This window comes from Oncorhynchus mykiss, chromosome 6, assembly GCF_013265735.2.
Source record: "Oncorhynchus mykiss isolate Arlee chromosome 6, USDA_OmykA_1.1, whole genome shotgun sequence".
Taxonomy (NCBI): Eukaryota; Metazoa; Chordata; class Actinopteri; order Salmoniformes; family Salmonidae; genus Oncorhynchus; species Oncorhynchus mykiss.
In genome coordinates, this window is record NC_048570.1 from 79237068 (window position 1) to 79262067 (window position 25000).

Sequence of the window (25000 nt, forward strand, 5' to 3'; positions counted from 1 at the left end):
GTTGGTCTCTCTCTCTCTATCTACTCCTCTCGCTCTCTCTCTCTCTCTCTCTCTCTCTCTCTCTCTCTCTCTACTCCTCTCTCTCTCTCTCTCTCTCTCTCTCTCTCTCTCTCTCTCTCTCTCTCTCTCTCTCTCTCTCTCTCTCTCTCTCTCTCTCTCTCTCTCTCTCTCTCTCTCTCTCTCTCTCTCTCTCTCTCTCTCTCTCTCTCTCTCTCTCTCTCTCTCTCTCTCTCTCTCTCTCTCGTGGGGTTATTAGATCTTCAGTTGAATTCTTCCTCTGAGATTCAACCAATTTATCCCCAAATCTCCAGTGACACCCTATTTTCTGAGTGTCCAGTCAAGCTTGTGATTATGAGGAAATGAGTGTGATGTGGATCCATTGTAATTCCTCCCACAGATTTCCCCAAGAACTGAATATGGGGAAGGTCAGCGCTGAGTTCATATGGAACCTGTTTGCCCTGGACATGAAATACGCCATGGAAGGTTAGTAGGAAATGCTATTGATCTGTCAAAACCCTGTGTGTCACTTCTCTCTCTCTCTCTCTCTCTGTCTCTCTCTCTCTCTCTCTCTCTCTACTCCTCTCTCTCTGCTCTCTCTCTCTCTCTCTCTCCCTCTCTCTCTCTCTACTCCTCTCTCTCTCTCTCTCTCTCTCTCTCTCTCTCTGCTCTCTCTCTCTCTGTCTCTCTCTCTCTCTCTATCTACTCCTCTCGCTCTCTCTCTCTCTCTCTCTCTCTCTCTCTCTCTACTCCTCTCTCTCTGCTCTCTCTCTCTCTCTCTCTCTCTCCCTCTCTCTATCTACTCCTCTCGCTCTCTCTCTCTCTCTCTCTCTCTCTCTCTACTCCTCTCTCTCTGCTCTCTCTCTCTCTCTCTCTCTCTCTCTACTCCTCTCTCTCTGCTCTCTCTCTCTCTCTCATTCTTTCTTTCTCTCTCTCTCTCTCTACTCTTCTCTCTCTCTACCCCCCTCTCTTTCTTTCTCTCAATTTCTCTCTCTCTCTCTCTCTCTCTCTCTGCTCTCTCTCTCTCTCTCTCTCTCTCTCTCTCTCAATTCAAAGTGAAAAACAACAAAAATTAACAGTAAACATTACACATACAGAGGTTTCAAAACAGTAAAGACATTACAAATGTCATATTATATACAGTGTTTTAACAATGTACAAATGGTTAAAGGACACAAGATAAAATAAATAAGCATAAATATGGGTTGTATTTACAATGGTGTCTCTCTCTCTCTCTCTCTGCTCTCTCTCTCTCATTCTTTCTTTCTCTCTCTGCCTCTATCTCTACTCACTCTCTCTTCTCTCTGCTCTCCCTGCCTCTCTCTCTGCTTTCTGCCCCCGAGCTAAAGTAGGGCTTTCCTTCAGAGGACACGCTATAATTATATTACTATCTAAATCAGAGTCATGGTGGCAGGTGTGTGTGTGTGAGTGTGTGAGTGTGCGCTTTGTGACGTGTGTGCAGAGTTTTTACATACTTTTCTTCCTGAGTCAGAGTAGCATGTGACCAGAGTGTGTTTGACCAGTGTGTGTGTATGTGTGTGTGTGTGCATGCGTGCCTCTTTGTTGCTGTCAGACTGGGTTAGAGCAGTGGGGGTGTGTCGCTCCAGGGAGTCTGTGTTTCCGTGTTGCAGGGAGGACACTTATCAGTGTTGCACACGCTCACATATCTCCTCTTACCTCGCCCACCTCCTCCCTCCTCTTACAAAAAATCTGTGAACACAGATGACCAGTTTGACCATAGCACAAAGTGTTATCTCATTATAATGGGACCTGCTTGCATCATAATGGGATATTAAGGTTTTGCATGTAGGCATTCTATTTCCAGAGGTCTAAGAAATTCGATTAGGGCGTTCTTTCCCATACATCATAATTGCTATTTGTTTTAACACGATTCTTCAGTGCTTTTATATTAGCTATGTATTTTAATGGAGAACATAAATCTACATAAATCTCAACTAAACCTGACTGTTATGGGGCTGTGCAGCTGGCGGTGTGCGTAGGACTGCAAGCTTGCCTGCCTGCCTGCCTTCATGTGTGAGTGTGTGTGTGTGTGTGTGTGTGTGTGTGTGTGTGTGTGTGTGTGTGTGTGTGTGTGTGTGAGAGAGAGAGAGAGTGTGTGTGTGTGTGTGTGTGTGTGTGTGTGTGTGTGTGGGTGTGTGTGTGTGTGTGTGTGAATGTCCCCAGTCAGTTCCATCTGTTTGGAGGAGAAAGGAAAGCAGTGACCTTACCAGTGGTCAGTCTTAACCTTTTCACCTGTAAGTTCTAAATATCTCTAATGGTCACCCAGGGTGATTTTTTTGAATTTGTGTGAATTGAGGTGTGTTCCGCCCATTTCACTGTTGCGGACCATTTCTGTTTGAGACATTACTGAGCCAGACAAATGTCTCTCTTCGGCGAGAGCCCAAGCACAAACGTTTTCCTCCCTGGCACATTGCCTTCACTATTAGTAATAACTTTTGACATGTGTGCGTTCCTATCAAAGTAAGTGTCTTATTACGTTATCATTATAGTTTCTGTATATCGTGTTATTGTAGCTACTGTAGCACACCATATGTATGGAGCATAATGCATGTGCTGTTTTATTCACGTTTTCAAGTGCTGGTGACAAATCATGCATTCCGATTCTTGCATAGATTGTAATGGAAATATATGATGTGTGTAAAATATATTTTTTTAAGGTTGTACTAATTATGATGAGCTAATTCTAAGCTAATTCTAAGCTAATTCTAAGATAATTGCCAGCTATGCGTGGCGCCATGTTTGTTGACATCATACAATGCATTCTGGTTGTCACGTAAATGTCTGCCAGACCAAAGATGTTAGAACAAAATGAAGTGAAGGGATGGGATGGTTCAAACATCTTTTGAGTAAACTTCAGGAAGTGAATGATGGTAAACGACACACCCCCTTCAACATGAATACTGCAAACAGACCCAACTCATCTTGCAACCTCTTATCTTCGGTTCACATGAAAAAACAAATATGGCGGCCCGCACAAAATACCCATTGCGTTTTATTCAATTATTTAGATCACTGGTGAGGTCACCCGTGATATGATTAATTGTAAATAGTAATTGCTATTAGCTAATTACGGTTTCTGTCAGCCGAGAGTTAGCTAAATATGACCGCTTGTGTTAGGTCACTCTTTCCTCAGTTAGCGCTACAACTAATGTAGTTGACATCTTCCGGTTTGGATGAGAATTGTGTTAGCCTTTCACATGGACGACATAACGTTGTGAAGACAGTGTTTCTGTGAAAACAATGTGGCCAGCTCAAACGCTAACTGTTGCGTCAATCCTAACTGGACGTTCTAAATAAGTGTTCTAATCACAGCGGATTGAGCGTACAATGCAGGGACCACTTTAGAATGATCACACCCGTGTGTTCTTACATGTCAAAGGGTTAAACACTATCCCACTGCATTATCCTCATTCACTTATATACAATAACTTCATGCACGCACTCACGCAAACACACACACACACCCTAGCATGCACATAACCAGAACGTCCCAAGTCAGTTTGTGTGTGTGTGAGAGAGAGAGAGAGAGAGAGAGAGAGAGAGAGAGAGAGGAAGAGAGAGAGAGAGAGAGAGAGAGGAAGAGAGAGAGAGAGAGAGAGTGAGAGAGAGAGAGAGGGAGAGAGAGAGAGAGAGAGAGAGAGAGGAAGAGAGAGAGAGAGAGAGAGGAAGAGAGAGAGAGAGAGAGAGAGAGAGGAAGAGAGAGAGAGAGAGAGAGAGAGAGAGAGAGAGAGAGAGAGAGGAAGAGAGAGAGAGAGAGAGAGAGAGAGAGAGGAAGAGAGAGAGAGAGAGAGAGAGAGAGGAAGAGAGAGAGAGAGGAAGAGAGAGAGAGAGGGAGAGAGAGAGAGAGAGGAAGAGAGAGAGAGAGAGAGAGAGAGAGAGAGAGAGAGGAAGAGAGAGAGAGAGAGAGGAAGAGAGAGAGAGAGAGAGAGAGAGAGAGAGAGGAAGAGAGAGAGAGCGAGAGAGAGAGAGAGAGGAAGACTTTGACTTTTGGTCTTTCTTTATTGAAACATTCTCAATTCATTTAAAACTCACCCCCCCCCCCCCCCCCACTCCTAAAATAAAAAATAAAAATATATCCTGTACTGCATCCTCTACCACATGATACAAATCACCATACACAAAAACCCTCTCCTACAACCGTATATCCAAAACATCTTCCCCAGCAATACAGACAGCCCCCCCAACACACCATATCTCCTCAAACATCTACACACATTTGATCATTTTATAGAACTCAAACTCAACCCTAAGGCGCGCAGAGACCATCCCATTAAACAGTAGTAAAGGGTCTGTTATCCCCCCACCTTTAACCCTTTTCCTCCTTGTTAGCCAAATAGCTAACTTTGCCTGAGCAAACAGAAAATTCAACAAAACACATTTTTCTTTCTCCTTACTCGAATACCTGTATCCCATTATAAACATCCCAACAGCAAAAAACACCCCCAACCTGTCACACAGACATTCCAACAGAGACATTAATGGCATTAACCTGGTGCACACAGAAAACACATGAATTACAGTTTCTTTCATTTGACAGAAAGGACACCCCTGCCCAATTCCCGGATCAACCCGTGCCAACCAGCTGTTAGTGGCCAGGGCTCCATGAAGAACCCTCCACTGGAGGTCCCCTGACCTCTTTGGTACTGGGGGTTTGTAGAGCGCCCTCCATCTAAAACCCACCATACTCTCCGCCCCACATACCCCCTGCCACTGATGTGCCTTCACTCCTGTTAGGCTTCTAATGCTCCTAACCTTAACGCAGAGGTTGTAGAGGGCTTTACCTCCCACCCCCTCAAACTCCCCCAGGCTCGGAGTGTTAAAATCTAACAAGTCCTCCAGACCCCCTTGCCAGTCTCCAGTCTCTGCCGTCACCTGCAGTGGCGGGAACATTGGTGGCCCCTCTCCCTTTGGCCTCTCAAACACCCCCCTTACCGGCTCAGACAGTGCCTCCTGGACCTCCTCCAGGAATCTCTCCAGCAGCCTAAGAGACGTTATTCCTGTTTGTTGCGCCAAGACCTCCGGGGTTTTCCACCCCTCCTCTCCCAGCAGTCTCAGGTCACCCAGCCTTTGTAAACCCCCTGCCATCAGTTGCCTCTGCAGGGTGGCCGACTGAACCGATCTCAAAGGGATGGCTGGGTTGTGGAAGATAGGCTCCTCCCACACCCACTGCCCAGGCTCCACACCCCCTTCTCGTGTGGGCCTTAGCAGCTGCCAGGCCCTCAGCACCGCAGAGTAAAACTCCGAGAGACCTGCTGTACTCAGCCTCTCCAGCTTCATGAGGAACAGCTGCCGGTCCAACCCTAATCCGCCAGCTCTCCTCAGCAGCGTGCATGCTGGTTCCCTCCAGCCAACATCAGTGTGGTACAGCAGTCTCTGCACCGCCTTTAGTCGGAAAGCAGCCATCCTGCTCTCCAGTTCCACCAGGCCCTGTCCTCCTTCGTGGACGGTCATGTACAAAACTGCTGCCTTCAGCCAGTGATGTCCCGACCAAAAGAAGTCCACCAGCTTGCGTTGCAGGTCTGCAAGCAGACCGGCGGGGGGGTTGAGGACAGCCAGTTTATGCCACAAGGAAGATGCCACCAGGTTGTTGATTATCAGCACCCTCCCTCTATATGACAGGAGCCACCTCCACCTGGCCAGTCTTGACACCACTGCCTGTGACAGCCCCTCCCAGTTCTTGCTGACCCACCTCTCCGAGCCCAGGTACACCCCCAACACTTTAAGCCCTTCACAACCCCACTGCAAACCCCCTGGAAGCAGAGGAGGAGCCCTATCCCCCCATGCCCCACATAACAGAGCTTTGCTCTTTCCCCAGTTTACCTTAGCTGATGAAGCTCCCTCGTACACCTTCAGACTGGTCTCTAGTTCCTGCATATCTTGCCCATCCCTGACCATCACAGAAACATCATCTGCATATGCTGAGACTGCTATTCCTGTCACCACATCCATGCCTGTCCAGCACACTCCCCGCAGTCTCCTGCGTAGCAGTCCTAAAAAAGGCTCAATGGCTAGTGTGTACAGCTGCCCAGATAGAGGGCATCCTTGTCTAATGCCCCGTCTCACCCAGACTGGCCTACTGAGCCCCCCTCCCACCTTAACCATACATGACGCCCCAGCATACAACAGCTTCACACAGGTCACAAAACTCTTCCCAAACCCAAACACAGACATCACATTAAACAGATACTCATGATCCACTCTATCAAAAGCCTTCTCTTGATCTAAAGAGACCAGTCCAAAGTTCACATTGGAACCTCTCGACAAGTCCAACATGTCCCTAATCAAGAACAAGTTGTCCGTGATTGAGCGTCCCGGTACACAATGTGTCTGGTCCTTGTGTATTATAGAGTCCAGATGGGACTTCAGTCTGTTAGAGAGGACCTTGGCAAAAATCTTGTAGTCCGCACAGAGTAATGCCACAGGCCTCCAGTTCTTAAGTTCACACAAGTCCCCTTTTTTGGGCAGGAGAGTCAGAGCCGCCCGACGGCAGCTCATCGGCAACTCTCCTACCCCGACGCATTCACGCAACATGCAAAATAAATCCTGTCCAATTGTTCCCCAGAATTTTTTGTAAAATTCCACTGGAAGTCCATCGACCCCAGGTGCACGACCGGGGACATCTGGGTTACTGCCTCTGCCAGTTCATGTGACAACAGAGGAATGTCCATTTCATCCCTCTGTGCCCGAGAGAGCTTAGGGAGTCCTGCGAACAAGACCTGAGCACACATAGGATCACACATTTCTGCCCTATACAATTCAGTATAAAACTCCACAGTCCGCTCCCGCATCTCCCCCACCACAGAGGTCACCTGCCCATCAGACAGCCGTAGACAATGCATACCCTTGGCTTCACTGCTCTGTCTTTCCAAACCAAAGAAGAAGGAGCTGGGAGCATCCATCTCCTTGAGCATGGAGAACCTAGCTCTTACAAGTGCTCCCTTTGCTTTAACCTGGAAAAAACTGCCCAGGTCCCTACGTAATTCGGCTAAGTTAGCCTGGAGGCCTACATTGCCTTGCCCCACCATCTCTACCTCCATCTCACTAATACACCGCTCTAGTTCCCCCAATACTCTCCTAGCCTCTGAGGATGAGAGAGCAGTATACTGTTGACAGAAAAGCCGAATTTGCACTTTCCCCACATCCCACCATTGACTCAGAGACTCATACTCCTCTCTTCGCTGCCCCCATCTTTCCCAAAAAGTCTGGAAACCTGAGCAAAAAGTGGCATCTTGTAAGAGCTTTACATTGAACTTCCAATAAGATGCCTGCCGGGGCCCTGGTGAAATAGACAGCCGAGCCATGGTTATGTGGTGATCCGAAAACCCCACTGGGAGAATGGTAGCACCCAGCAGCCTATTGCTCTGATTCCTGGACATGTAAAAACGATCAAGTCGAGCTGCACTCACCTTAGCCCCAAAAACCTTCACCCACGTATACTGTCTTGTATTTGGATGTTTAGTTCTCCAAACATCCACTAGGTCAAACTGATTAAAGATATCCCTTAACACTCCCACTGACACTGAATGAGGCTCTTCCCCATTTCTGTCTTTTGTAAAATCCATTGTACAGTTCCAGTCACCTCCGATCACCAGCGTCTCCTCAGGCACTACTTGTGAGAGTTCCTGTCTAAGACTCCCAAATAGAACCCCTCTTTCTCTCCCTGTGTTAGGCGCATACACATTTATAAAGACAAAACACATGTTGTTAATTTCTGCTTTAACAACAAGCAACCTACCCCTACACACCTCCTTTGAGGAGCAAATTTTTACAGCCAGACCCGGTGCAAAAAGGACTGCCACCCCTGCACTAAGATTTGTCCCATGGCTCAACACACTTGCCCCTTTCCACCAGAGCCCCCAATCAACTTCATTCACCACATCACTATGCGTCTCCTGCAGAAACAACACCTGTACTTTTTTTTGTTTTACATATTCACCCAACACACTCCTCTTTCCCGCATCTCTGGCACCATTTATATTGAGCGAGCCTACCCGAAGAGTCTCCATAAGAAGTGGGAGAAAAGCCAGCAGAGAAATAGACCAATAGCAAAGCTCAAAAAGCCCCAGTGTCAGTAAGAAATTAAACATCTAAACAGTGTCTGAAGGTAAACCTTTACGCACTGTTGTGACCCACTTCCTCAACCTAAACCGTTTCCTGGGTGAGAGGACACCATGCCCCTCATTTCTCATAGCATGTTGTACTGATCTTACAAACTTTCTAGGATCAGGAAAAAAAGCCTCAAGATTAACTTTTTTCCCCTTAGTCTCATTCAGGAACCTTGTCAGTTCTCTCAACGTGTACTTAGACCCCTCGGGTTGACTGGCTGTCAGCTCCGGGCCAATTGAAGAGGAGTCTGAAAAAAATAACTCCTCATCCTCTTCCTCAGACTCACTTTCCTCCTCTTCTCTATCTCCCACCCTGACCACCTGCCCTTTCTCTCTGGTTAGGGCCTCACCCACAGCAACAGGCAACATTTCCATGGTGCCTTTGTCCACACCCTTTTTCTTTTTCCTCTTGACACCCTCCTCCTCCCCCCTAATCTCTTACACTTCCCCACTATACTCTCCTCATCCACTAGAATTACCTGACTAGACGCAGTATCATCTGCACCACCCTCCATAGCATGTCTAGGGCCAGCCTCAGCTACACCACCCTCCATAGCATGACTAGGGCCAGCCTCAGCTACACCACCCTCCATAGCATGACTAGGCCCAGCATCATCTGCACCACCCTCCATAGCATGACTAGGGCCAGCCTCAGCTACACCACCCTCCATAGCATGACTCGGCCCAGCATTATCTGCACCACCCTCCATAGCATGACTCGGCCCAGCATCATCTGCACCACCCTCCATAGCATGTCTAGGCCCAGCCTCAGCTACCCCACCATCTCTAGCCTGACTAGACCCAGCCTCTGCTTCTCCACCATCTCTAGCCTGCCTAGACCCAGCCTCCACTACCCTACCATCTCTAGCCTGACTAGGCCCAGCCTCATCTACACCACCATCTCTAGACTGACAAGGCCCAGCCTCTGCTATCTGCATCTCCTTACCCCCTGCATTTTGACCTCGATTTCCCCCACCTGCCGTTGTACCCTCACCTTGTCTATGGCCTTTATGTGGGCACGCAAAACTCTTGTGCCCCAAATCCCCACATTCAAAACACCGTAGACTATCTGTGCTGGCAAAACCGGCATAGAGCCCCTCCCCATGCCTCACTTTAAAATGCACATTTAGCTGTTGCTCATTATTGTTCAGAAACATAAACACTTGCCTCCTGAACGAAACAACGTGCTTAACGGCATCTGCCTGAAAACCTGCTGACAGTACACGGAAACCGCTAGCAAACTTACCAAAACGACTCAGCTCTTTCCTAATTTGATCATCCTTAATAAACGGAGGCAAATTTGCCAGTACAACTCTTGTTGAAGGGGTAGAGAGAGGTGAAATTGACACCAACACATCCCTTACAAATATTCCGCTAGCAATTAGCCTACCGACCAAATTAGCCCTTTTCATGAACACAACCATAGCTTTGTTCATTCTAGAAGCAGAATGCATAAACTCAGCTCCTACCTGTTCACCGACCGCGAGCAGAACCTCCTCCACCTCAACTCCGTTCTCAGGAACACTCCTGAATCCATGCTGTATCGACAGCGTCTCCTCCGCGCTAGGCTGAGAAGCCATTGCGCACACTACACCTTCCAACCCCCAGGAAAGTTACTCTGTCCTCTTCCACCCTAACTTTGAAAAAAAACTTTGGATACCGCTAAAAACAAATATTGCATTAACCCTCCACCATAGAAAATAACATGTAAATAAAGGAATCAAGAAAGTTAGGATAGAGCTTTCCACACCAAACACTCAAACTCCAAAAAACTCCCAGCATGCACCGAAAGAGAGCGAGAGAGAGAGAGAGAGAGAGAGAGAGAGAGAGAGAGAGAGAGAGAGAGAGAGAGAGAGAGAGAGAGAGAGAGAGAGAGAGAGAGAGAGAGAGAGAGAGATGGAGAGAGATGGAGGGAGATAGAGGGAGATAGAGGGAGATAGAGGGAGATAGAGGGAGATAGAGGGAGATGCAGAGAGATGCAGAGAGAGATGCAGAGAGATGCAGAGAGAGATGGAAAGAGATGGAGAGAGAGATGGAGAGAGAGATGGAGAGAGACTAAGTGAGAACAGCCTGGCCATAGAAACAATCTGCCCTCAGAGAGGTCCAGACAGAGCTGCATTTTCTCATACACTGAGAAATATACTATTTTCTTTCCCAAATTTGAAAAACAATGCACACATTTTGAAACCAAGACAGAAAAGGAGAAAATGCAGTATGTATCAGGAGAAAACCCCCTTTGTGCCATATTAGCTGCAAAATACACTACATTACCAAAAGTATGTGGACACCTGCTCATCAAACATCTCATTCCAACAGTATGTGGACACCTGCTCATGGAACATCTCATTCCAACAGTATGTGGACACCTGCTCATCGAACATCTCATTCCAACAGTATGTGGACACCTGCTCATCGAACATCTCATTCCAACAGTATGTGGACACCTGCTCATCGAACATCTCATTCCAACAGTATGTGGACACCTGCTCATCGAACATCTCATTCCAACAGTATGTGGACACCTGCTCATCGAACATCTCATTCCAACAGTATGTGGACACCTGCTCATCGAACAGCTCATTCCAAAATCAATCATGGGCATTAATATGGAGTTGGTCCCCCCTTTGCTACTATAACAGCCTCCACTCTTCTGGGAAGGCTTTCCACTAAATGTTGGAACATTCAGCCACAAGAGCATTAGTGAGGTAGGGCACTGTTGTTGGGCGATTAGGCCTGGCTCGAAGTCAGCGTTCCAATTCATCCCACAGGTGTTCGATGGGGTTGAGATCAGGGCTCTGTGCAGGCCAGTCAATTCATTTCACACCGATCTCAACAAACCATTTCGGTATGGGCCTCGCTTTGTGCACGGGGGCATTGTCATGCTGAAACAGGAAAGGGCCTTCCCCAAACTGTTGCCACAAAGTTGGAAGCACAGAATTGTCTAGAATGTCATTGTATGCTGTAGCGTTAAGATTTCCCTGAACCATGAAAAACAGCCCCAGAACATTATTCCTCCTTATTTTCCACCATAATTTGCAAATAAATTAAAATAAATAAATCCTACAATGTGATTTTCTGGATTTTTTTCCCCCTCATTTTGTCTGTCATAGTTGAAGTGTACCTATGATGAAAATTACAGGCCTCTCTCATCTTTTTAAGCGGGAGAACTTGCACAATTGGTGGCTGACTAAATACTTTTTTGCCCCACTGTATGTGGTAAGACGTTCCATGCCTTTTAATTGAATTTGAGTGAGAGAGAAACAGAGAGAGGAGATTGGAGAATGAGAGAGAGAGCGAGAGTGAGAGGGAGAGAGAGAAAGACGGAGACAGAGAGAGACACAAAGAGATGAGATTTGACAATTTGAGAGAGAGAGAGAGAGAGAGAGACAGAGAGAGGGACATTGAGAGACTGAGGCTGAGAGAGAGAGAGACAGAGAGAGACACAGAGAGAGAGAGAGAGAGAGAGATTGAGAGACTGAGACAGAGAGAGAGAGGCTGAGACTGAGAGAGAGAGAGACTGAGACAGAGAGAGAGAGAGACAGAGAGAGAGAGAGAAAGAGAGAGAGACATTGAGAGACTGAGACTGAGAGCGAGAGAGAGACAGAGCGAGAGAGAGAGAGAGAGACAGAGAGAGAGAGAGAGAGACATTGAGAGACTGAGACTGAGAGAGAGAGACATTGCGAGACTGAGACAGAGAGACAGGGAGAGCGAGAGACTGAGAGTGTTCTGCTTTAATTAAGTCTTTGATGCATACCCTGCTTCCCGCTCAGGGCCCTACAGTGCTAGGGTAAAAGCAGAAAGGGATGCAGCTAATTTTAGAGAGCTGTGTGTGAGTGTGTGAGAATTTGTGTATGTTTGCTTGTGTGCGTGCAAGCGTTTGTGAGAGTGTGCGTGCACCTGTTTGCGACAAGACGTGAAGGTTTGACACGGTTTGACTTCAGCATTCAACATTTGTCCAGAGGGGTATACTGCGATGCAAGCTATAACTACTCAGGGTTTTCTAGCTTCAGTTAACTTCACAGTCCAGCTCAGGTTTCATCCGTATTACGATGGTGGATATTGCTTGTCCACCTGACGCTAACTCTAGCAGGTTTGTCACTGCGTGTGCATGTTGCACATGGCTAGTCGAACGCCAAACTCTTCATTGAGACAATGCTGGAACATCAATCCATGGGAGAGTCAGTGCCACATTTTCATTTTTGCCAAAATCAAAATGAAAGGAAAGTTATCCTGCAAATTCAGCAGGCTAAGGTGTGAAATAGGCTTTTAGAAGTGCCATCTTTATTTTATTACTTGTTATCGTTAATGCCGTCTTTGGTGTGCTTTGGAGTGCTTTGGTGTGCTTTGGTGTGCTTTGGTGTACTTATCAATGCATGAGAACCCACTAAAATAATGTTATTAAGTCATGCACAAGTTTTACTGTGTGTGAAGTTTCAAATGCATTATGTCATTAGCCTAAATGTGTAATGTGACAGGTATTCTGGCTTCACTATTTTTTAACACACAATAAAAAACAAGAGGGAGGGAATCTGATTTCATTGGTCCTCAACCCGCGGGTCAGACGCTTCATTCAGATAAATGGAGTTAGCCCTGAGTTAGCCTGCCCCTGATCAGGTTAGTTCTGAAGGATTTGTTGCCAAGAGGTGAGACAGAGGTGAGAGGTGAGACATTTTCATGGTTATTCCGAGTTGAACTCAGAGTTGACCGAAGTTACTAGGCCTTTAAACCAAATGTTGCAATTGCGATTAGATCATAAAACTGGGAAAATAATGATTATTCTAATTCCATAGTTAGAAGATAATAAGCTACTTCATGTAGCTAACATATTCATGCTTCGCCTATTCCTCTCTGGTTTAGAAGGTACGGTTGCACAAACTTCACTGGTATCAGGATGTATAGCTTGCTACTTTAGACAGCTAACTAGTGATTAGCATTAGCGGCTAACAAGACTTAGCCACAACTTGTTAAGAAAAGAAAACCTAGCTGTTTGCAGATGTAAGAAACACTAATAGTGTAATTATAGAACTCTTGTAGATTTATATTAACAATCAGAGTGGAAGCACCACCGTGGTCATTGTTGCATGTGCTGCATGGACCATGGAGACTAATTGCAAGTGTCTGGTGGCCGAGCAAAAAGAAATGCGCTCCTTGAGTGACAGGTGGCGGGGCTAGGTCTGTGTGGAAAACAGAATGGAGATAGAGGGGAGAGAGACGACTCAAGTAGAGGAGTAAACTGTAGAAAAGGATGTCACGCACGGCGTATCACATTTAACAAACTAAACATTCAAATACAGTTATAGAAGGTAAAGTAAAAACTCAAACCGGTCCGTGCATCATACCGGTATATAGTAAAATACGGTACAACACCCAGCCCTAGATTGAATGCGCGACCCTCGGAGCCGGGGCTCGCTGCTTATGCCCATCCTCCATCCTCATCCACAAAGCCACAATTCTACTTGATGGTAATAGTGCTACCCGTTGCCCCTAGTGGCCGGTTTTGAAGGCATCCCCTGAAGTCCTGGGAACCTGGATGAACTTTGAATATCGCCTTGGATCTGGAGTGACCTGGCTGATTAGAGGAGTATACATTCATTTGTGGTTGCCCCGGGAAGTCGACACAGGTCAACCCCTACAGCCCTCTCCCCCATCCCTCCTCCCCCTTTGCAGTGTGTTGGTAGGCCCAGGGAGAACCCATCAACCCTGCTGACACAGAAGAGGAGACTGGTGTATTTATCCTGACCTGTTTGGTTCATTTAACCAAACAGGTCAGGAAAAATACACGTTTCCTCTTCTGTGTCAGCAGGGTTGATGGGTTCTCCCTGGGCCTACCAACACACTGCAAGGGGAGGAGGGAGGGAGGGGGAAGGATGAGGGAGAGGGCTGTAGGGGTTGTAGGGAAACCAGGGGTGAAAAGGCTGGGAGGAAAGGCAGGGTAGGGCAGGCAGACACACACACACACATAGAAACAAAAACATAAACACGCACACATACACATACACAGTGGGATGATTGCTATCATCCAGAAGGTGAGGTCAGTACAGGTGCATCAAAGTTGGGACCGAGAGACTGAAAAACAGCTTCTATCTCAAGGCCATCAGACTGTTAAACAGCCATCACTATCATTGAGTGGCTGCTGCCAGCATACAGACTCAAATCTCTAGCCACTTTAATAAGTAATAATTGAATGTTATAACTGTATCACTAGTCACAATGCCACTTTATATAATGTTACATACCCTACATTACTCATCTCATATGTGAATACTGTACTCTATACCATCTACTGCATCTTGCCTATGCCGTTCGGCCATCACTCATTCATATATTTTTATGTACATATTCTTATTAATTCCTTTACACTTCAGTGTATAAGGTAGTTGTTGTGAAATAGTTAGATTACTTGTTAGATATTACTGTCGGAACTAGAAGCACAAGCATTTCGCTACACTCGTATTTACATCTGCTACCCATGTGTATGTGAACAATAAAATCTGATTTGATTTGTTACTCACGCTGGTTACTCTCTCCAGAGGGCAGGTCACTGAGTTCACCCATAGCACATTCCCTTTTCTCCTCTCCCTCTCTTTCCCTCTCTCTTTCATTCTCTACCTCCTCTCTCTCTCTCCCCTTCTCTCCCTCTCTTTCCCTCTCTCTTTCATTCTCTATCTCCCCCTCTCTACCTCCTCTCTCTCTCTCCCATTCTCCCCTTCTCTCCCTCTCTTTCCCTCTCTCTTTCATTCTCTATCTCCCCCTCTCTACCTCCTCTCTCTCTCCCCTTCTCTCCCTCTCCTTCCCTCTCTCTTTCATTCTCTATCTCCCCCTCTCTACCTCCCCTCTCTCTTTCATTCTCTACCTCCTCTCTCTCTCTCCCCTTCTCTCCCTCTCTTTCATTCTCTATCTCCCCCTCTCTACCTCCTCTCTCTCTCTCCCCTTCTCTCCCCTTCTCTCCCTCTCTTTCCCTCTCTCTTTCATTCTCTATCTCCCCCTCTCTACCTCCTCTCTCTCTCTCTCTCTCCCATTCTCTCCCTCTCTTTCCCTCTCTCTTTCATTCTCTATCTCCCCCTCTCTACCTCCTCTCTCTCTCTCCCCCCTTCTCTCCCTCTCTTTCCCTCTCTCTTTCATTCTCTATCTCCCCCTCTCTACCTCCCCTCTCTCCCCCTCTCTACCTCCTCTCTCTCCCCCCCTCTCTCTCTCTCTCTCTCCCTCTACCCCTCTCTCTCTCTCTCTCTCTCTCTCTCTCTCTCTCTCTCCCTCTCTCCCCCTCTCTTTCTCTCTAGTAGGGTTGATGTTGTGGTTTTCTAGGGAGAAGATGTAAATTTCCCTGGAAATCAAATCAGGGAGGGTGAGAGGTCAGGGGTTAGAGCTCTAGGGTCAGGGTTTAACGGTTAGTGATTTATTATTCATTATTAATGTGAACTTTACTTTAAGGGTGAAGCCTTCAGTACAGCTAGCTTAAAATGTCCCTGCCTGCCTGCTGAAGATGTCAGTAGTGTGTGGGTGGGAACGTTCCCACCACAAAACAAATTCTGTCAGCAAGGACATCACGAGGGAGGGAGGGAGGGATGAGCCTGTCTGTCCCAGTAGTCTGATGGTCTAACATGAAGACATCCTCATTAGGGAATAAGGGACTCAGTCTGTTTTTCCCTCTGGACCCCAGCTTACACTTTCTACCATCTGCAGGGAACACACACACATGAACACACACATACACACACTTATATGGATACACATTGCGCACACACACACATAGACACATACACATCATCTCATTTTGTAAGGGCGTTCGTCTGTAGGAGGAGGAGAAGCGGACCAAAGCGCAGCGTGGTGGTTATTCATATTTTAATAAATCACTACACATAAACAAACTAACGAAAACAAGAAATGTGAGAACGCAAAACAGTCCTATCCTGTGACGACAAACACAGTGACAGGAACAATCACCCACAAACACACAGTGACACCCAGGCTACCTAAGTATGATTCTCAATCAGAGACAACTAATGACACCTGCCTCTGATTGAGAACCATACTAGGCCGAAACATAGAAATACCCAAATCATAGAAAAACAAACATAGACTGCCCACCCAACTCACGCCCTGACCATACAAACTACATACAAAACAAAGGAAATAGAGGTCAGAACGTGACACATTTGTACATACTGTACTCGATACCATCTACTGTATCTTGCCTATGCTGCTCTGTACCATCACTCATTCATATATCCTTATGTACATATTCTTTATCCCCTTACACTGTGTACAAGACAGTAGTTTTGGAATTGTTAGTTAGATTACTTGTTATTACTGCATTGTCGGAACTAGAAGCACAAGCATTTCGCTACACTCGCATTAACATCTGCTAACCATGTGTATGTGACAAATAAAATTAGATTTGATTTGATACACACACACAGGTACACACAAAGTATACACTGAGTGAACAAAACATTAAGGACACCTGCTCTTTCCATGACATAGACTGACCAGGTGAAAGCTATGATCCCTTATTGGATGTCACTTGTTAAATCCACTTCAATCAGTATAGATGAAGGGGAGGAGACAGGTTAAAGAAGGATTTAATAACCTCTTGGTGCTAGGGGGCAGTATTTTCATTTGTGGAAAAAAAACGTTCCCGTTTTAAACGGGATCTTTTGTCAGGAAAAGATGATAGAATATGCATATAATTGACAGCTTAGGATAGAAAACACTCTAACGTTTCCAAAACTGTAAAGATATTGTCTATGAGTATAACAGAATTGATGTTGCAGGCGAAAGCCTGAGAAAAATCCAATCCGGAAGTGCCCCAGTTTTTGAAAGCGCTGTGTTCCAATGACTCCCTATATGGCTGTGAATGTACCATCAACGAGCTTACGCTTTCTACGTATTCCCCAACGTGTCTACAGAATTGTGACGTAGTTTTACGCATTTCTGTTGAAGAATAGCCATAGGCGGCCACATTGCATAAGTGGTCACATGGTGGCTCCGAGAGAGATTCTTGTGTAAAATACAGAGGTAGCCATTACTCCAATCGGTCCTAGTGAAAAACGAATTGTCCCGACGGATATATTATCGAATAGATATTAGAAAAAAAACTTGAGGATGGATTCTAAATAACGTTTGCCATGTTTCTGTTGATATTATGGAGCTAATTTGGAATATTTTTCGGCGTTGTGGTGACCGCAATTTCCGGGCGATTTCTCAGCCAAACGTGAAGAACAAACGGAGACGTTTCACCTACAAAAATAATATTTTGGGAAAAAATGAACTCTGGCTATCTAACTGGGAGTCTCGTGAGTGAAAACATCCGAAGTTCATCAAAGGTAAACAATTTAATATGATTGCTTTTCTGATTTCCGTGACAAGGTTGCCTGCTGCTAGCAAGGCATAATGCTATGCTATCGATAAACTTACACAAATGCTTGTCTAGCGTTGGCTGTAAAGCATATTTTGAAAATCTGAGATGACAGGGTGATTAACAAAAGGCTAAGCTGTGTCTCAATATATTTCATTTGTGATTTTCATGAATAGGAATATTTTCTAGGGATATTTATGTCCGTTGCGTTATGCTAATTCGTTTCAGGCGAATTACGCTCCCACATGCGGGTTTGGGAGTCAATCGAGACATGGATTGTATATGTGTGCCATTCAGAGGGTGAATGGGCAAGACAAAGCATTTCAGTACCTTTGAATGGGTATGGTAGTAGGTGCCAGGCACACCGGTTCGAGTGTGTCAAGAACTGCAACGCTGCTGGGTTTTTCACGTTCAACAGTTTCCCGTGTGTATAAAGAAGGGTCCACCACCCAAAGGACATCCAGGCAACTTGACACAACATGGGCCATCATCACTGTGGAACCCTTTTGACACCTTGTAGAGTCCATGCCCCTATGAATTGAGGCTGTTCTGAAGGCAAAAGGGGGTGCAACTCAATATTAGGAAGGTGTTCCTAATGTTTTGTACACTCAGTGTATGTTAGTTCAAACAAAGTGTTAGAGAAATGTGTTGAGTTATTGAAGTGGCAGCATCACAGCAGATAAACCTCTGTGACTGGAGCTATTCTGACTTCACACTTTGAGAGACCTACAACTCTCTCTCTCTCTCACTCTCACTTTCACTCTCACTCTCACTCTCACTCTCACTCACTCTGACACACAGCGTTTAGCATTGTGCTAAAACTTTTCAGCTACCCAAACATTCAGGAAGCACTTTCCTTTGATTTGTTTGGCCTTGTTAAAACTAATCTCCTACAATAATATTTCTTATGGGAATCTATCATAAATATGCAAATATAATGACAAGGACTTTGCTGTGAGACAACTACAAAAGACGATTTTGCCATGTTTAATACCTTTTTCAAGACATTTAGTTATTTCTTATGGAGGCACACAGGTGCTTATCTGAGGTGTTTTAATGTGTTGCAGCAGGAGTGTTGCTCAATGTATGGCTTTAAAACACGCCCACACACTATCTCACACACACACATTTGAACGTGCCTTTGAAGTGTGTGTGAGTGTTGTGAAGCGCCTTTGTGTTTAGTAGAGACAGTCTTTGTATCTTCACTGGAATTATATTTCTCACTTTTGCTGTTTTTCTATCTGGTGAATATGTCTGTTTATACCCCTCTACACCCACCCGTTTATACCCCTCTATACCCATCTGTTTATACCCCTCTACACCCACCTGTTTATACCCCTCTATACCCACCTGTTTATACCCCTCTACACCCACCCGTTTATACCCCTCTACACCCACCTGTTTAAACCCCTCTATACCCACCTGTTTATACCCCTCTACACCCACCTGTTTATACCCCTCTACACCCACACGTTTATACCCCTTTACACCCACCCGTTTATACCCCTCTATACCCACCTGTTTATACCCCTCTACACCCACCCGTTTATACCCCTCTACACCCACCCGTTTATACCCCTCTACACCCACCTGTTTATACCCCTCTACACCCACCCGTTTATACTCCTCTACACCCACCCGTTTATACCCCTCTACACCCACCCGTTTATACCCCTCTACACCCACCCGTTTATACCCCTCTACACCCACCTGTTTATATCCCTCTACACCCACACGTTTATACCCCTCTACACCCACCCGTTTATACCCCTCTACACCCACCCGTTTATACCCCTCTACACCCACCTGTTTATATCCCTCTACACCCACACGTTTATACCCCTCTACACCCACCCATTTATACCCCTCTATACCCTTTTTTTTCCTACTGTGTTATTGACTTGTTTATTGTTTACTCCATGTGTAACTCTGTGTTGTCTGTTCACACTGCTTTGCTTTATCTTGGCCAGGTCGCAGTTGTAAATGAGAACTTGTTCTCAACTAGCCTACCTGGTTAAATAAAGGTGGAATAAAACAAATTTAAAAAACACCTCTCTTTTTCACTCTCTTAACCTTCCTTTGTCTGTTTCACCCCTCCTTCCCCTCTCTCTCTCTCTCTCTTCTTTCTGTCCCCTTCCTCCCCCTCTATTCCACTTTCTACTCTCTCTCTCTGTCTCTCTCTTTCTCTCTCTCTCAATCCTATCCACTGTATCCCCCAGCTCTCTGTATCTTTCTCGCTCTCTCTGTCTCTCCTTTCCCCTACCTCCCCTCCACTTCTCTCTCCTTCCTCTCTTTCTCTCTCTCTGTCTCTCTCTTTCTCTCTCTCTCAATCCTATCCACTGCATCCCCCAGCTCTCTGTATCTTTCTCGCTCTCTCTGTCTCTCCTATCCCCTACCTCCCCTCCACTTCTCTCTCCTTCCTCTCTCTCTCTCTCTCTCTCTCTCTCTCTCTCTCTCTCTCTCTCTGTCTCTCTCTGTCTCTCTCTCTCCTATCCCCTGCACCCCCCACCTCTCTGTCCTTCCTCTAAGTATATCTGCCTGTCTAACTGTCTGTCTGCCTCTCCCTCTAAGTATATCTGCCTGTCTCTCTACCTGGTATGTCTGTCTCTCTCTCGCTCTCTGTCTCTGTCTCTCTGACTGTCTCTGTGTCTGTCTGTCTGTCTGTCTGTCTGTCTGTCTGTCTCTCTCTCTCTCTCTCTCTCTCTCTCTCTCTCTCTTTCCCCTGTACCCCCCACCTCTCTGTCCTTCCTTTCTCTCTCTCTCTCTCTCTCTCTCTCTCTCTCTCTCTCTCTCTCTGTCTCTCTCTATGTCCTTCCTCTCTCTCTGTCTCTCTCTCTCTGTCCTTGCTCTCTCTCTCCCTCTCTCTCTCTTTCTCTCTCTCTCTCTCTCTCTCTCTCTCTCTCTTTCCCCTGCACCCCCCACCCCTCTTTCCTTCCTCTCTGTCTCTCTCTCTCTCTCTCAATTCAATTCAATTCAATGGCTTTATTGGCATGGGAAACATGTGTTAACACTGTCTTCTCTTGAGAGCCATGTCTGCCTACGGCGGCCTTTCTCAATAGCAAGGCTATGCTCACTGAGTCTGTACATAGTCAAAGCTTTCCTTAAGTTTAGGTCAGTCAGAGTGATCAGGTATTCTGCCGCTGTGTACTCTCTGTGTAGGGCCAAATAGCATTCTAGTTTGCTCTGTTTTTTTGTTAATTCTTTCCAATGTGTCAAGTAATTATCTTTTTGCTTTTTTGATTTGGTTGGGTCTAATTGTGCTGCTGTCCTGGGGCTCTGTAGGGTGTGTTTGTGTTTGCGAACAGAGCCCCAGGACCAGCTTGCTTAGGGGACTCTTCTCCAGGTTCATTTCTCTGTAGGTGATGGCTTTGTTATGGAAGGTTTGGGAATCACTTCCTTTTAGGTGGTTATAGAATTTAACGGCTCTTTTCTGGATTTTGATAATTAGTGGGTATCGGCCTAATTCTGCTCTGCATGCATTATTTGGTGTTCAACGTTGTACACAGAGGATATTTTTGCAGAATTCTGCGTGCAGAGTCTCAATTTGGTGTTTGTCCCATTTTGTGAAGTCTTGGTTGGTGAGCGGACCCCAGACCTCACAACCAAAAGGGCAATTGGCTCTATGACTGTTTCAAGTATTTTTAGCCAAATCCTCTCTCTCTCTCTCTTTCCCCTGCACCCCCCACCTCTCTGTCCTTCCTCTCGCTCTCTCTCTCTCTCCCTCTCTCTCTCTCTCTCTCTCTCCTGCACCCCCCACCTCTCTGTCCTTCCTCTCCCTCTCTCTCTCCCTCTCTCTCTCCATCTCTCTCTCTCTCTCTCTCCCTCTCTCTCTCTCTCTCTCTCTCTCTCTCCTGCACCCCCCACCTCTCTGTCCTTCCTCTCCCTCTCTCTCTCCCTCTCTCTCTCCATCTCTCTCTCTCTCTCTCTCCCTCTCTCTCTCCCTCTCTCTCTCTCTCTCTCTCTCTCTCTCTTTCCCCTGCACCCCCCACCTCTCTGTCCTTCCTCTCTCTCTCTCTTCCTCTCTCTCTCTCTTTCCCCTGCACCCCCACCTCTCTGTCCTTCCTGTCTCTCTCTCTCTCTCTCCCTCTCTCTCTCTCTCTCTCTCTTTCCCCTGCACCCCCCACCTCTCTGTCCTTCCCCTCTCTCTCTCTCTCTCTCTCTCTCTCTCTCTCTCTCTCTCTCTCTTTCCCCTGCACCCCCACCTCTCTGTCCTTCCTCTCTCTCTCTCTCTCTCTCTCTCTCTCTCTCTTTCCCCTGCACCCCCCACCTCTCTGTCCTTCCTCTCTCTCTCTCTCTCTCTCTCTCTCTCTCTTTCCCCTGCACCCCCCACCTCTCTGTCCTTCCTCTCTCTCTCTCTCTCTCTCTTTCCCCTGCACCCCCTACCTCTCTGTCCTTCCTCTCTCTCTCTCTCTCTCTCTCTCTCTCTTTCCCCTGCACCCCCACCTCTCTCTCTCTCTCTCTTTCTTTCCCCTGCACCCCCACCTCTCTCTCTCTTTCCCCTGCACCCCCCACCTCTCTCTCTCTCTCTCTCTCTCTCCCCACCTCTCTGTCCTTCCTCTCTCTCTCTGTCTCTCCTACCCCCTGCCTCCCCCTACTCCCCCCTCCTTTCTCTCTGTTTCTCTTACCATTCTCTCTATCCCCTGCGTCCTTCCCTACTCAAATCATATTGTATTGGTCACATACACATATTTAGCAGATGTTATTGCAGGTGTAGTGAAATGTTTGTATTCCTAGCAGTGCAGCAGTATCTAACAATTCACAACAATACACACAAATTTAAAAGTAAAAAAAACGGAATTAAGACATACATACAGTATATCACAAAAGTGAGTACACCCCTCACATTTTTGTAAAGATTTGAGTATATCTTTTCCTGTGACAACACTAAAGAAATGACACTTTGCTACAATATAAAGTAGTGATTGTACAGCTTGTATAACAGTGTAAATTTGCTGTCCCCTCAAAATAACTCAACACACAGTCTTCTTGTCTAAACTGCTGGCAACAAAAGTGAGTACACCCCTAAGTGAAAATGTCCTAATTGGGCCCAAAGTGTCAATATTTTGTGTGGCCACTATCATTTTCCAGCACTGCCTTAACCCTCTTGGGCATGGAGTTCACCAGAGCTTCACAGGTTGCCACTGGAGTCCTCTTCCACCCCTCCATTACGACATCACGGAGCTGGTGGATGTTAATGACTTTGCACTCCTCCATCTTCCATTTGAGGATGCCCCACAGATGCTCAATAGGGTTTAGGTCTGGAGACATGCTTGGCCAGTCCATCACCTTTACCATCAGCTTCTTTAGCAAGGCATGCTTGCAGCCCCAGACCATGACACTCCCACCACCATGCTTGACTGTAGGCAAGACACACTTGTCTTTGTACTCCTCACCTGGTTTCCGCCACACACGCTTTACACCATCTGAACCAAATAAGTTCATCTTGGTCTCATCAGACCACAGGACATGGTTCCAGTAATCCATGTCCTTAGTCTGCTTGTCTTCAGCAAACAGTTTGCGGGCTTTCTTGTGCATCATCTTTAGAAGAGGCTTCCTTCTGGGACGACAGCCATGCAGACCAATTTGATGCAGTGTACGGTGTATGGTCTGAGCACTGACAGGCTGACCCCCCACCCCTTCAACCTCTGCAGCAATGCTGGCAGCACTCATACGTCTATTTCCCAAAGACAACCTCTGGATATGACGCTGAGCACGTGCACTCAACTTCTTTGGGCGACCATGGCGAGGCCTGTTCTGAGTGGAACCTGTCCAGTTAAACCGCTGTATGGTCTTGGCCACCGTGCTGCAGCTCAGTTTCAGGGTCTTGGCAATCTTCTTATAGCCCAGGCCATCTTCATGTAGAGCAACAATTCTTTTTTTCAGATCCTCAGAGAGTTCTTTGCCATGAGGTGCCATGTTGATGACACCAAATTTAACACACCTGCTCCCCATTCACACCTGAGACCTTGTAACACTAACGAGTCATGCACCGGGGAGGGAAAATGGCTAATTGGGCCCAAGTTGGACATTTTCACTTAGGGCTGTACTCACTTTTGTTGCCAGCGGTTTAGACATGAAGACTGAGTCCCTGTGTGTTGAGTTATTTTGAGGGGACAGCAAATTTACACTGTGATATAAGCTGTACACTCACTACTTTACATTGTAGCAAAGTGTCATTTCTTCAGTGTTGTTACATGAAAAGATATACTCAAATATATATAACCCCCAAGTTCTGTGGTAGTTGATATGTCCTACTCTACTGTGATAGAGCCTACCATGTCATCAGACTTAACTTTCATTATGTACCAAGTCAGCTCTCATTAGACTCTGTGTGTGTGTGTGTGTGTGTGTGTGTGTGTGTGTGTGTGTGTCCACCAAGGTCATCTACCAGTGTCTGTGTTTACAGGATTCCTGGTCTAGTCTTAGATTACCTGTCTCTGTCAATATCAGGTCAGCCATAGCCTTGTCGCGAACCAGGCTCACGCGTGACTTTAGCGGTATGACAACGTGAGACTAGGTCAGCCATGTTATAGGTCTAGCAGGACTTGTTGCAGAATGTAAACCAGAGAATGTAAACCCTTCCAGGCTTCTCACTTCCTGGCTATCTGGATATATTTCAGGATTCACCTAGTCCTTGTTCCGATTCTCCTCTCTTCTACAAAAATGTGCACTTGCAATCTCCCTGTCATGGATTTCAAAGGATTGCTGGAGGGAGTCTCCACCATCCATGGCAGGGAGTGTAGAAGTGCACACTTTGAGAGAAGGGTGGAGAATCAGGATGTAGCACTAGAGTAGAGTGACTGCCTGCACCCAACAGTCGCTGTCCATTCTCCTGTGGTGCTTAACTTCAGAATTCCGATTCCATCGCTGTCTTCTTCCGTGGGTCTGGATATCAGATCTCCCCTATTAGCTTGATTGATTGATTGAGCCTTTTACTCCTGTGGCAAGTTCACCACGTCTTACCTCAGTCCAGACATGCATGTTAACATTCTGCCTTTTTCATTTCCCCTGACAGAGCACGATAAGCACCGTCTATGCAAGAGCACAGAGTACATGAACCTTCACTTTAAAGTCAAGTGGTTCCACAACGAGTACGTCCGCGAACTGGCTGCCTTCAAAGACACACCCCCTGAGTATTCTCTGTAAGTAGTGTACTGCACGCGCACACACACACACACACACACGCACAAAGATTATGCCCCCAAAACATGCTACCTCTCACCATTACCAATAACAGGGGAGGCAAGCATTTTTCGGGAGGTATGATATTTATCCATCCAACTTTTTCACTCATCATGATTCACAATTCCTTCATAATTATCCGTAATCATGGTACATTCTTTAAAAAAAGTTTTTAAAATGGTTCTTCGGGCTATCTCCATTGGAGAACCCTTTTTGCCTCCAGAACCCTTTTGTAGCTGGAACCAAATGCATTAGCCAATGGCGACAACTAGTCTTACTGGGGTCCGACACATTACTGGGGTCCGACACACTTTTGACTAAATGTAATACACTACAAGTG

General features: G+C 46.3%; 1 protein-coding gene across 1 annotated transcript in view; it reads left to right on the plus strand.

Annotated features, from left to right (window-relative positions):
* Positions 1-25000, plus strand: part of LOC110526645 (protein unc-13 homolog C-like) — a 265368-nt gene that overhangs the window by 147476 nt on the left and 92892 nt on the right. Inside the window, exons 18-19 of the mRNA XM_036981784.1 lie at positions 398-483; positions 24494-24620. Coding sequence (XP_036837679.1) covers positions 398-483; positions 24494-24620 — 213 coding nt within the window. The remainder of the gene's footprint in view (positions 1-397; positions 484-24493; positions 24621-25000) is intronic.